Genomic DNA, 13813 nt, shown 5'->3' on the forward strand with positions numbered 1-13813 from the left:
ACCAAGTTTAACCCTGAATGACTTACCCAATCCCACAGTGAGACATGAAAATAAGCCCACTAGACCTGAAGACTTCCAGTTAAATACTTGCTCTTGCTATAAGTATTAGATCACAAGTCCTAACTAAGGTAACATTCTTTCCAGAGCTGCTGATTCAGGGTTGCATAAGTGACAGAAATATAGGAGGTATGAAAAACATAGTCTATAAGTTTTCCAATAAAAATAACCAGAAATGCTATTTTACACAGCGTACAATATCACAAGTATCAGAGAAGCTTTATGATTCATTGCCATCTTCCACCAAATTTAATTTGAGATATTGATGGCCATGGACAATTACTTCAAAGTCAATTCTCCAAACCATTCATCTTTTTCTCCAGTGCACTCACTGCTTGTCATTTTCTTTTGCCATTCTTATACCTCCAGCTTGCCTGATGGAAGCTGTCTGTGGTTTGTAATGCAAACCAAATGTTCCTTCTATGTTTCTTTTTTTTTCCCCCAAGCTTTATTTTTCCAGCCTTAAATCTTAAAAGCCCAAACTCAGACTGTCTTCTGCAAACAAAATACATGATCTGAGCTGTAGCCATTTGGTTCAAATTTTTGGTTGGATATTAAACCAAGCATTTACAAGATACAAATAATTTGGTGTAGCTCCCAGACTGAATGCGAATGCTCTGCTGTTAAACAGACAGTAGGAAACACAGGACTTTACTAGCAAGAAGATGAGTTTGACATTACCAAGTGCTAGCAGCATCCTCTTTTAATCTAGATCTTGCATCCTAACTTAATCTAGATCTTGTGATCTTACTCAGATTCATTGCTGCGCAATACTATTAGCACTGAAGTGATGCAGATGTCTTGGGTTTCCCCACAGTAGGTAGAGCTAAAGATTTGGAAATTTTCTAATAAAGAGTAAGAAACTCTCAGAGAGTAGAATTAAAAAATTATAACTAAAAAACCCTAATGGTAAAATAAAAATTTAAAAGGAGGAACTTACAACAGCGAGGCAGACAAACCTGACTCCTGCAGAAGGCTGTTCCTCTTCATAGGCCTGGCAAAAAAAGACAGAGTGAATAATTGAAAACACACTCTCCTGGTGCCACGTGACTCAGTTTCAGTAATTGTGCTCAGTACATTGGAACGGAGCTATTGTTTCCTAATTGAAGAAAATGTCAGCAAGGCTAGATAAACAAAAGCAATGGGATGCAGTATTGGGGAAGCTGTTTCCAGCAGGCTCCCAGCTACCCGGACATGGCAGCACCATTTAAGGAGTTTGTGTCCTTTGTTTTCACCCGTCACTCTCTGGTCCAAGGTTTGATGGGGTTCAGGCATGTTAAACCCACCTGAGGGGAGTTGGGGCAACAGCAGAGTCTGTGCTAATCCAGTGAAGGTTTTCTGTTGGAGGCTGAGATGGCAAGCAAGTTTCTTGTATTTTTCAGCTGATATTTTAACATTAAGCTAGTAAGAGTTTCAAAGACAAATTCTGTTCCAAGAGCAAAATATAAGAGATACCACTTTTGAATGCCAGACCCCTGTATTGTTCACCATGAGCACAATCTCTTTGATCTCCAAGTTCTTAAATACTTAGCTCTTTATGGGCTAGACTGCAACTTTGTGATTCCACCTGATCAAGGACTCAGAAAATTGTTGTTTATCACACAGATCATGTCAGTCCCCACCTGTCGATCCTCACTTGTGCTCAGACAGACAGGTAACAAAATTGCTGCAAAAACCTGCTTGTTCTCAGTGAATTTATGTGAAAAGATGCATAGGGTGTTTGTTAATTTGAAAAAAAAATCCATAAAAGAAAACATTGTATCTGAAACAGTTAATGTTAGCTGATTGAAATCATCAGGCCTCTTTAGAGTGTTCTCACAAATCATTAATCTCATGCTTTTCAGGAAAGTGTGATCATAAACCTGGCTCTGTCTGGTCATGGAAATGGTCAATATGAAAGTGCTTAGATACCTGCTGCCCTCTGTGTTCTGTGTCTTGAATGTTCTGATTTTATTGCTCTGTCACTAACCTTGCAAAGGAGAGAGAGGAATTATAGAAGAGGTTTAAAATATTGCAGGGAGAGGGGCTCATGTTTGGTGATCCTATGGCTTCTAGGTAAAACGTAGACTGTAAAGACAAACATCTGTCCCATGAGAATGATTCCATACTGGGAGAAAAAGGGAACATGAAATCTCTGCTCTGTACAGTGTCTACAGGAATCCTGGAATACTCTGTCCATGATAACACAATTCTGGTCATTCTTTATTTTAAACATGTATTGAGAGAATTTGACATAATTTTCCAAACATCTATGTCATTGGGAATTCATTCCCCAAGGAAATCTTCTCTGAGGAACAGAGGTTTTACCTGACTTACTGGTTGACAAATGACATGGAACATTACCCAACTCTTTCAGAAGAACAAAGCTTTGGCACTGAGTAGTGATCAACAATTATGAAGTAGCTTTCCTGGAAAGGAGGAGAAATAGGGAGCTGATTTTTTATTTTGGGAAAGAGTTTGTCACTGTATTTGAAGAGAGAGCACAGTGGCCTTGTACATAATATGGGGTTTTACATGTAGTGGTAGTACTGTAAAAAAGAAATATCAACAAGGAAGCGAAGCCACAGACTGTTTACCACTTTACTGTCTTTAACTACAACACACACATGTTTTTGTTTAGCAATAGAGAACTCATTCACACAAAATCTCAACAGTCCCTGAGTTCTGATCCAAGCTGATTGAGCTGGAAGCTCAAAAGCATTGGAAAGCTTGCTTTATTTCTTCCCATTGTCACATGCTTTTGCATTTCCTGACTATGGGCTGAATAATGTAGTCCCTAAGCCACTGGGAGTTTCGTTCATTCCAAGTCTGGGCTTCTGCCAGGGCCAGCAGCAGAAACATAAATATCACAAGGAGGGGCTGTTTTTTCATGTTGCTTTACTCTAACCTTTTCAGTTTTTTCCATCTTCTCTGTAAAGTAATTGTTCAATGCCCAGTGGTGAACAGAAAAACAGGTTTTTAGAAGCCATGAGGAAAAGGAGAGGGAGAACCTCTACTGTGCCTGCCTCTTGCATTAATGGTATGCTTTGATATTGGATACTGTGGTCAATCTTCATTACTTAGCTCAAAGGTATTGTAGCAGGAAAAGGGCAATGAACACTGATCACAGGCTGGAATTTTGTATTAAAAGATTGAAATTATATGGACTCTCCTGAGCAGAAAGGAACTACATTGATAAAAGTTTATGAGATAATAGGAAATATAAGGCAAACCAGTGTGGTTTCTTTATTTCCTTCTCATGTGAGGGACAGGAAAAGAATGTGGTAAAATAAAGAGTGTTCAAATAAATAAAAGGAAATACTTAAAATCTAAACCATAATGAATGTATGGAACAAGAAGGCAGCAGAAATCATGAGCACTTTGAAGTTAGCTGTTTTGTCTTTGATTGCAGTCAGACAGAGATTTTACCCCAAGTGAATTGATGAAAATATGTATCTGTAGATAAATGGAATAGCATACAGAACGGGAAGCAACTCCTGATCCAGAATGAAAGTCAAACAGTGCAGTTTACAGAGAGAGTGATACTCCTGCCATGGGATAGTCACCACCAAATGGAGTAACTCTTCTGATGTCTGGAGTTGGTATCTATTGGCAGTGGGTAAAGGAAAGAGAAGAGCCACTGCACTCAATAGTTATGGCAGTTCTTCTCTTTTGCATTACTAAAATCTGGATGTGTCTGGAGCTATAGCAGATACAGGAGCTGATCCCTCTTTTCTCCAAATTATTTTCTATATACACAGGTTTGGGTTCTAGACGACAAATATGCAGACTATTCAGCACTAAATATTTTGCCTGTTGCTACTGGTGATAACCTTTTCCAAAAAGGAATGTATAAATTTAAACAGGACATTAGTACTGGGCAAAGCAGATTTAAGTAATGATGGAACAGCCTCACTCCTGATCTCCACCCAACCCCAAATACTGCTTGTGTTCATATGAAAGCAAGCCAATAGTTTGGAGTGTTCAAGTTTTTATCCTGTCCTTATGTTGTTCAGCAAACTGATAATTTACTTTTGCCCTAAACACAGCCACAATTTTCACATTTGCCATGTTCCAGACTACAGTTATGTTGCACAGGACAATCCATCCCCTCACTGCTGCTAAACCAGGCTGGATTAGTCATCTCTGCCTTGGGTTTCATGGCTTTCACACTGCCCTTCCATCCATGAAAACACAGCTACATGGCATGTTGAGTCACCATATTAGCCCAGCTAATCCAGTATCCTTCTCCAGCAATAACTGATAGCAATTGTTAAATCAAGATAGAGCTTGCTTTCAGAAAGAGTTTCTGAGTACCTTGGTCAAGTGAGATGAGGTTTTTTATATTATTCCAGAATGCTTGGACATATCATGATATGATATGATTGATATGATAGTCTTGTTTAGCAGGAGTTACAGCTACCCCATCCTGGATAAGTATTGCATAATGTCAAATTAGGTATATCTCTTTTTAGTTCCTTTCATTATTTAGAACCTAACTTATGCCAGGAAGCACAAAGATATTTTTTCCCTTCTACACATGAAATGAATCCTGTGTAATATAACTGTAATTTATCCATTTCTGGCTCACATTAAGGTTTTGATTTCAAGAGTATGCACAGGCAATGAGTTTCATGTGTTACATATAAATGTACTTCCTTCTAATTGTTTGAAATTTGTTGCCTCTAAGATTTGTTCAGTTCTTGTACTAAGAAAAATATTCTGATCTTCACATCTCTGTGGAATACTTTCCTCATTGATCTCTGTACTGATGTCATCCTCTATCTTCGGCACACTTTTATCTTTTTGTCTTCTGTCCTTCCTTCCAGCTTCACACTGCTTTCATATGTTTGGAACTCCTCCTTGTGCTTCAGATCCTTTTTGAAAAATTTTCTTCCTTTTGTGAACTTTATTACCTGACTATTTTGTGATGGTATTCAGCTCTGCAACCTCTTAGACTATTTTCAAGTGAATTGCTTTCCTGTGAATTAATAAAAGTTCCTAGACCTTGTCTTGCCAGAAACATTTGTGTTTCATGACTTGCACTCCCACTCTGTGATTACTAACCTCTCTTGCTGCAGTGCCCCAGAGATGAGCAGTAAAATACTGCTTATACAGTTCCATGCAAGAGGGTCTAATACTAAGTGTACAGCCATAAAAAGTATTTTTACCTCATTTTGAGAACATATCCTTGAACTCCATGAAGGATATATTACTTTATGCATAAAATGCTTTGTTTACAAAGTAGCCCATGTGATTTACGTATGTGATTGTGTTAAGAGTGTGTGATTGAAAAAGTACAGCACTATGAGTGTAAAATTTGTTGGCTGTAGCCATGGAGGGATGCAGGAGGCAAAAATTGTACCCTTTCAGCGAAGTGTTGTGATCTGTATTTTTATTTTAATATTCTTATAGTGTGTACATAGACTAGGTGTGAAATTATACTGGTCTTTGAGAAACACTTAATATTTATGTCAGCTATGAAGCTGCTAAATATCTAGTACTGAAGGAAAGGTCCATCTCTTTTTTTTAAACCATAGACCAATACACACTTTATAACTTAATGCAGCACCAGAGTAGTAAAAGCATTATGTGAGCTCTCCTATATGGTGTCATTCAAATTTAAACAAATATTTTTAAAAGTTATGACTTTACCTTCTTTCCACATAATGCTTCTTTTTCATCTGACTTAGTATTTCCTTTAATTTATAGTTCCCTAAACTGCAGGCATACATAAAGGCTCCTTTAGGCTGAATGAAAGGAGAATTATCAATAGCCAAACTGTGATTTATAAGGAGAAAAACATCAACGGCAAAAGAGAACTGAATTGATTCTGCCTACAAAAAGGATAATAAAATTTCTCTTTATTTTTCATGAGTTCAGTTAAAAGGTGTATTTAGACCTGCCCTTTTTTTTAACCTGTTATTGTGAATTCACGTTGGATTTTGTCATATTTGTTGCTGCTGCCTTCTTTACTCCTTTAACAGACGTGAATGAATAGAAGTACTGAAAAGGTGAATATACTTAGTCCACCTGAGAACCAGTGGCAGAATTTGCTCCATATTTTACACTCTGGTCCAGGCACCACTTGCTCCAGCAGTCTGATCTCAGGCTCGCCAGTCAGGGGCTTGTCATCCCTTAGCACTTCACAGGTAACATGCACGGTCCTCTCTGGGTGGCTGGGTTGGTTGGGTTGGGTTGGGTTATCTGTTAGGGCTTTTTGAGGGGTAGAAGGTATTGCAGAGTGTTTTGGGATGTTGTTATGGTTTGGTTTGGGCTTTTTGTTTGTTTGTTTCTTTGGTTTTTTCAGTTAACTTTGTCAGTGATTGGTGATGAATTACACAAGCTCTTCTCTTAGATATTAGTGTATGAATAAAATGACTTTACCGCATTTGTAGAGTTGTCATTTTAAGCACAAGGCTTAAGCACTAGCTATTTCTGAGTATTTGTCATCCCTGGAGCTTGGCAGAGGCAAAGCTACTTAACACAGACTGCTTCTTAAATCTGCCTTAGAAAAGTCTTGAGGACCCTTCACATTTCTGCTGCTATACCTTATCTCTAAGGCTGTGACAATCAGAATGAAGCTGAGCAGACAAGTTTTGTTTGTGGTGTTGAAGATAACAGTATAAAGTTCCAACGGCAGCTCTCTTGTATTTTGGCAATACTGTAGCTTTTAACACTGACTTTAGTGGCAGTGCACACCACATACGTCACTCACCAGCATTACAGAAAAGTCAGGGTATTTTACAGGCTTCCCATGAGGGAAACAGTATAATCTATCACATAAATAGGTCCCTGGTAAGGCACAAAACATAATGTTTCTGGTGCTTGATGAGATCTGATGATCATAGGTGTGGTAAATGGTGCTGGGGTCAGCTGCAGCCTCCCATCCAGTCTAGGATTTAGTGTCTGTGGGAGTTTACTTTGCTTCCACATTTTGAAATCAGCCTACACCTCCAGAGCAGAGCTTATCTAATGTTAAGCAGTTTAGAGCTAGTGGCTGAGAGATCTCAGCTGAGGATTCCTGATATTTGGTTTAGATTTTTCTACAGAATGAGTTCTCAAGCCCAGAAGTTGTTGTTCTAATTAGCTAGTATGATTAACCTGTTGAAGAGAAAATGTTCACCTGTAATTCCTGTACTGATGAAAATAATTCCTACTCCAGCTAAAAGCTTATCTTTTAAAATAAGCACCAAATCTGAATGTAAAGACATTATTACAACAGTCCTGAAAACTTGCTGTACACTCAGACAGATTGTTATGCTGCTTAGTTATCATTTCTTTTAAACATCACTGTGTCCTCATTTGCCTTTATTCTGTGTTGGCCCAAAAGAGCTTGACTGTTGCTTTTATGGCACAGTAAATACTTATGATCACTTCCCCAGAATTTTTTATGAACATCAGTAGGAGAACCATGGAGTGAAAGGAATCATGGAAAACCAGCTATAAACTGGATTGTGGGACAGACTTTCTGCCTCCAGACCCAGGGCTGACTTGTGAACTGACTCTCTGGAAAGGCTGGAGACACTCAAAGAGCTGCTGTGAAACAGTGTGCTGAGGTTCAGCACAATCCATCTCCTAGAGAAGGTTTGGTGCACCTGGCCACTGAATGACCTCAACCCTGCAGCACAGATGTGCTCAGGGAAGCAAATTTTTCAGGTGTCCTTTTCTTATGTATGCTCATTTTTGACCCAGAGAATACCTGATAATGATTTCCACAAGAACTGATGCTATATTCTTTGTCTCAGTTGGATTTCCCAAAGGAAGCAGCCTCTTCTGGGATTTAACTCCCAAGTAATTGTCCAAAATCATGTTCCAAGACAAAAATATGTTCCAAAATCATGTTCCAAGACACCAGTATTATCCAGGATTTTCTTTCTCTGGTTCTTTCTTTTTTATTTCAACACCTTTTAAACTGATTCTAAATGTTGCATTTTTATTCATCAACTGAATCTTTAAAGACTACTCAAATAAACACTTAAGAATACCTAGACCTTTGAGGGTTGCATAAATTGAGGGGTTTTTTCCTTATTACTGTCTTAAGGAAAGGATCCTACATACATAAAATTGATATCAGAAAAATGTTAAGACTTTGACAATATCAGTTTAGGCTCAGCATTAATCTTGGGCAAAGAAGTAAACTACCCATAACTGAATCTTACCAACCACATCTAATGCACTATTAAGCAGTAAAAATCTGCCCCAGTTCATTTATGACTGAACACACTAAATTTAGAGTCTGGAGATCTTCCAGCTCTGATGGTGACCTGCTGGTTTGACCCAAGGTTTGCTTTCCTCACTTCTGAATCCTTGTCCTCATCAAAGAAAGAGGGTTATGGCCTTGTGATCACCTTCTTTTCTGGACATGTGGGGTGAGAATTTCTCTGATGAAAAGTACTGGAAGCTAATTAAGTGTTTGTTGTTTGCTTTTTTAATGGGATGATGCACAAAATTATTAACAGCTACTCTTAGAAAACAACAAGAATTTGCTATTGTCAAGTAATGATATCCTTTCAACCCACCTCTTATTAAACAGAATCTATTGCATACAAAGCTTATTCCATATGATAAGGCATGCAGGCTATCTCACAGGGTGCAGTATGTGCCATGCTGTAATACAGAGAGCAGAAATATTATAACAGCAGGAGGTGAGTAAAGCAGCAGATCACAGCCCTGGTGCTCTCTAAGAGCCAGGAGCTGTAAAAGCAGCAAAGAGGCCTCTCCTGTCAGGTCAGTCCTTCAGTACAAATTGAGGCAATTTGACAGCCCCACAGCTTTGTGTCATCTGTTCCCAGGCTGGTACCATGGGGGAAGAGGGGAGGGTTTTGTCCCCACCTCCACCCTGGCAGCAATCCTGCTCCAAAGCCCTGCAGTGACTGCATGTCCCAAGGCTCTGCTGGCCAGGAGCTGGGTGCCAAATCTGGGCTCCCCAGCTGCACCAAGCAGGCTGCACTGGCAGCAGGGGCAGCACAGCACCTACACCCTGTGCTGCACCAGCCTGCAGCTCTTTCTGTGGGCTCACACTGCCTCAATCAGTCACTAATGAGGCGCAAAATAACGGATCCTATTAAGTGAACGCTGCATTAATAATGCTGGCAAGGTTTCAAGTCTACAGATGTTATTTATAATACATGACTAAACAAATACGTATTCCCTTTGAGACTCAGACTCAGGAGCAATTTACTGATTTCCTGTATAGGCTAGTTCATACAGAGATTTGAGTAAATACTGGATTTGAATGTCTTGCTTGGATCTATGCTCTGGAACTGTAGTAGGCAATCATAGTAATGTTTAATTTAAAAATTGTTAGAAAATTTGTTTTCAGATTATTAGATACTGGCCCTACCTAGTTCTCATGGAGAAATATATTTTTCTGTATTGCTTCCTTAAAGAAAAATAAAATATTCAAAGAATATAGCCTTCAGTTACACAGCACAGTGGAAATGATAGACAGGTTAAAGAAAATTCTGGAAAAAAAAATGGACTTCGCAGGAGATAAAAAAAAGAATTAAAACCCCATATCCTCTCCTTTCCATCTGGTTTTGAAATTAATTAATCTTATTTATGAAAGTTAAGTGCCAATGAGATATTTTATAGTTTTAAAAATGTTTGAGTAATGAATAATTTGATCTTGATGTGATTTTGTTTCTTTTGTGGCTCTTATAATATTGAAGGTATACAGGGGCCTTCAAAACTGAAGAAAGCTGTGAACTCACAAAGGTCTCTGGTCTCTGCAGGCTTTTACATACATCAAGAGAAAGAAGAGAAATATTTTACAGCAAACCAGAAGTGTCCTAAATTAAGGTACTCCATGAAGAGGATCTTTGTTTAATTCATAATGCTGATCGTTGAACAATAATAATTTGCTTCAAATTTCTTAGACAATTTAAAGACAAAGCAGTGATAACAGTGAATAGACAGACAAAAATGTAATTTGTGTCATACCTCTTATCTGCTTATTCTTCTCTTTCAAATTCTGAAATTAAAGCAGTTGAAAATAACACATACTGACATGTAAAAAGAGCTGACTGCATGATGACTAAATAATTTGCTATAAAAATATCACTTACCATTGACATTGCCAAGTATCTTCTTATTTAAATCTGCTATTATCATGCCTTCTTGGATACGAAATACGCAGCAGAGTCCATTCCCAGTGTGTTAAATACTTGAGAAAATAATAAATGCAGTGTAACTCCACAGTGTTTGGATATTTGACTGTAACTCCTAAGCATTCAAAGTGACTACTCAATATAACAACTTTTCCTCTGCAGAAAATGCCTTGCTATTTGCCAGCAAATCTTTAATGCTTTAGATTGGGTATTTCCAACTACCGCCCTACTTGCTAGGCAGATGTGTATAAAAGAGATGTTATTTCACTGAATCAACCACTGAGATCGTAACCCTTTTCCTGTACCACAAACAGAAATATAAAACCTCAGACTTTCCTTTTGGACTTTTACTGACTTGTGTCTGTTGTAAGAAAGCAAAACACAACTAATCCGAGCGCTAGTGTATGGAAAATGTGTTAAAACGTTTTAGATCATCTCACTGCTTCTCACTCCTGAAATTCATTGGTTAACTGGCTCCTTCTGTGTTTATGTAGTTGCATGGTACAAATACAACACCTAAACTTCTTGCCCAAAGTTGAAATGATTCATTTATTACTTTTTACGCCACCCCCAGGAAAAAAAAAAAAAGAAGGAAGAAAGAAAACACACAGTGCTCATTTAACCCAAGTGAGTGAAAACGTCTTTCATAAGGTCTGTAAGGGCTTTGGGAGGTTTTTCTTTGGTGAATAAAGTCTGTGTAGTGGAGGGAAGAGTTTTGTCTGAGGATGGCAGAATTTAGGCTACAGCAAACAGACAAACTAGGATCCTCTTGCTGTGAGAAAATAAGATAAAAGTGAAGGAGGTGCAAATGTTATTTATTCATATGAGATCAATTGGGATGGAGTCATTGTTTTGAGTGGAGGCAGGATCAAGAGAGGAGGTATTTTTGTGAGTGTAGAGCCTTGCTCTCTGGAATTGTATCAATATTTATTTAGGTCCTTTAGTGAGATAATTACCCGAAATAGATAATACATAGGCTTTCCATCTTCTGGGTGCCTATAAATACTAGTTAACCACATTAATTATAAGCACAATGGGGAAAGCACAAGCTGAACAATAAGTGAGGGCCTTACTAAGAAGTGGAAAATAGGATTAAATGAAGACATTTCCTCTGCTACTTTTTCTATAATGCAGAGAATGTGGCTATGTGATAAGGCACTCTTCCATAGGATGTACCACCCTGATTTCTGATACTGCCTGTGGATCCAGCCACTGTTAGACAGAAGGGATTACAGTGGGTAACCCTTGTTCTCCCAGCGGCTCTGATGGGACAGTTACTCTGCCTTCATTCATCATCCTCTCCAGATGGACATTAGAATTAATCAGGTTCTAGCCCTAACAGCTTGTTTCAGGACCACAGCTGGAATCAGCATGTCTAGACTGATTTATTCCTGGCTCTCAGACCTATGTGCATGCTACTATTCCATATGCTTCCTGTTAGAGGGGTAATAGTGCCATTTCACAGCATAACTTCAGTTTTTCTTTCTTCCTCCCCTTTTTATTGTAATTAGATATTACTCAGTTATGTAGGAAAATGTCCTGCCCCTGCTCTGAAACAGGTCAAACTTCCAGAAAAACAAAATAAAGTTCACAAAGGAAACAGTTAAATTTTCTGACTGCCTTCACTGTCACAGAAAATGCTAAACATATTTATAAGTTATATAAAACTGTGTAAGTTCATATTTTCCTCTCCTGGTTTCACAGCCCAGAACAGCAAAAGGACCTTGTGACATCTCTAGGCTCTCAAGAGTTTAGTAATAAAAATAAAAATAATCCTGGGCAGAAAACAGCACTCCACACCCTGCTACTACTGAGCAAATGAGTTTCCCATTTTCCTCACTTATCCTCAGACTAAACAATGTTAAATTTACAATTCTAACATCTATTTATAGCAGTCACTCTACCCTAAGAAACACAGAGGTTGGTGTATATCATTGTCCTTAATCCACAGGCCAGCTTTCAACTTGGCTTGTCACATAATTAGGAGGCAAGTCTGCCTTAATTAGTATCTAAGCAATTGATGCACTGAGGCATGATAAAGCCCCAAGGTGGGTGGTGTGTGTAGGGGGTGGAAGGGGGTGTTCATCTGCTCTGAATTAACCTCTGATTGTAGTGTTTCATGTTTACTGTGAAGAGTAACTGATAACATTAACAGCACCATGGGCTTCTGCTGGGGGTCTGCAGAGCCTGGGAAGTTCCTGTGGGTGCTGCAGGGGAAGGAATTCCTGGGGGTCTGACAGAGCTGGTAATCCTGACAGATCACACTGGGGGAATTAAGCTGGGAATGTGCCTGCAGGAGGGGAAAGTAGGCTAAAAAGCCATGGGTGGAGCAGGGGGTAACTGGTGTGAGACTGTGGGAGCAGTAGAGGGTAATTTGGGGATGTAAGTGCAGGGGCTGAGGGAAAGGAAGGGATTAAAGGATGGAAGAATTCAGTTAGGGTGCTAAACTGGATTTGAGTAAGTGGGTAAAAACTGAACACAATGTGCTGGGTGCAGGCATCATCAGGTGAGCCTGAGCTGGGGAAGACCCAGCATTGGTTTGGGCTCAGTAGACTGGGCTTAGCAGAGCAGTGAGGTCCTGTGAGGAGCTGACCCTTTGCATTTTTCTCTAGAGCAGCACAGAAATTACATTCAGGCCTATTGCTCAAAAGAAGCTCATCCACAGTCTGTGTGTCACTTATCTCAGTAGGTATGACAAAGGGACAGATATGCTCCTGCTAACATTTTTTGCAAACTCAAGGATTGAGAAATAGAGAAGCTGTTTGGAAAAAACCCTCTTGATTTGAAGGATGTCATAATTTTGATACCCCTTAAATATATTTCACTTTGTACTTTATCAATGCCCCTAAATCTCACCTAATTTCTTTTTCTAGGTGAATCCCATTTCTTTTCATATAATGAAAGCAAAATAACCTAATCTTAAAATGAAGAATACTTTGTTGATGTATTTGGTGGCATTGTTGTTCTTTCCAGTATCATTCTTCAATCCATCTTTAATATAGCTTGACATTTTGTTTGCTTTTTTTGACCACTAGTGTGCCCTGAGTAGAAGTTTCCATTAAGCTGTCTGCAGTAACGCCTAGATCTTTTTCTTGAGTGATTTTGCAAACCATCAAGTGTATATGAGTGGTTCAAGTTCTTCCTTTTAGTACACATTACCTCATGCTTGCCTACACTGAATTTCACCTACCATCTTTTCTGGTCCCTTCTTTTGGGCTTTTGTTTTGTTTTGTTTGCTCTTGGGGCTTTTTATAAATCATGGCTTTTTTAAATGATCACATAATTCCCAGTTACGCTGTCTCTGCTACTGAATGCTTCCTTTCCAGATGTGTAGCACATAGATTAAATTAACCCCATTTTTGGTGTAGGTCTTAGGATATCTACTAGTTAATATACTTCCCAGTTCAAAATAACCATTGACTTGTATTTTCTTATTTAGTCTTCACAATTTCTGAGTCATAATATATTTCTTAGTCCTCTGCTATTCTTTACCCTTAGACATTTTATGACATTTAAAATAGACAACTAGGTTATACCCCTAAGATTACACTTTTATCCATTATCCTAATGTCTTTTTAAAAGAATTTAATCATAATTGGCTGTTAAAACTCTGTAGGGACAACTACAGCCAGAGCAGCTAAAGTCAAAGCTAGAGTTTACCTAGA

The 13813-nt window shown here is 38.6% G+C and overlaps 1 protein-coding gene and 1 long non-coding RNA gene across 7 annotated transcripts in view; one reads left to right on the forward strand and one right to left on the reverse strand.

Moving 5' to 3' along the window:
• The window catches only part of IL16 (interleukin 16), a 30149-nt gene extending 29075 nt beyond the window's left edge, over window positions 1-1074 (reverse strand). For all 5 annotated transcript variants that reach the window (XM_059858494.1, XM_059858493.1, XM_059858492.1 and 2 more), the window contains exon 1: window positions 998-1074. In XM_059858494.1, the coding sequence (XP_059714477.1) occupies window positions 998-1047 (50 nt within the window). In that variant the 5' untranslated portion in view covers window positions 1048-1074. The remainder of the gene's footprint in view (window positions 1-997) is intronic.
• The window catches only part of LOC132333421 (uncharacterized), a 55503-nt gene that overhangs the window by 21127 nt on the left and 20563 nt on the right, over window positions 1-13813 (forward strand). For both annotated transcript variants that reach the window (XR_009488155.1, XR_009488156.1), the window contains exons 11-12: window positions 6024-6188; window positions 9711-9840. This is a non-coding gene — a long non-coding RNA (uncharacterized LOC132333421). The remainder of the gene's footprint in view (window positions 1-6023; window positions 6189-9710; window positions 9841-13813) is intronic.

Source organism: Haemorhous mexicanus, chromosome 13, assembly GCF_027477595.1.
Source record: "Haemorhous mexicanus isolate bHaeMex1 chromosome 13, bHaeMex1.pri, whole genome shotgun sequence".
Lineage (NCBI taxonomy): Eukaryota > Metazoa > Chordata > Aves > Passeriformes > Fringillidae > Haemorhous > Haemorhous mexicanus.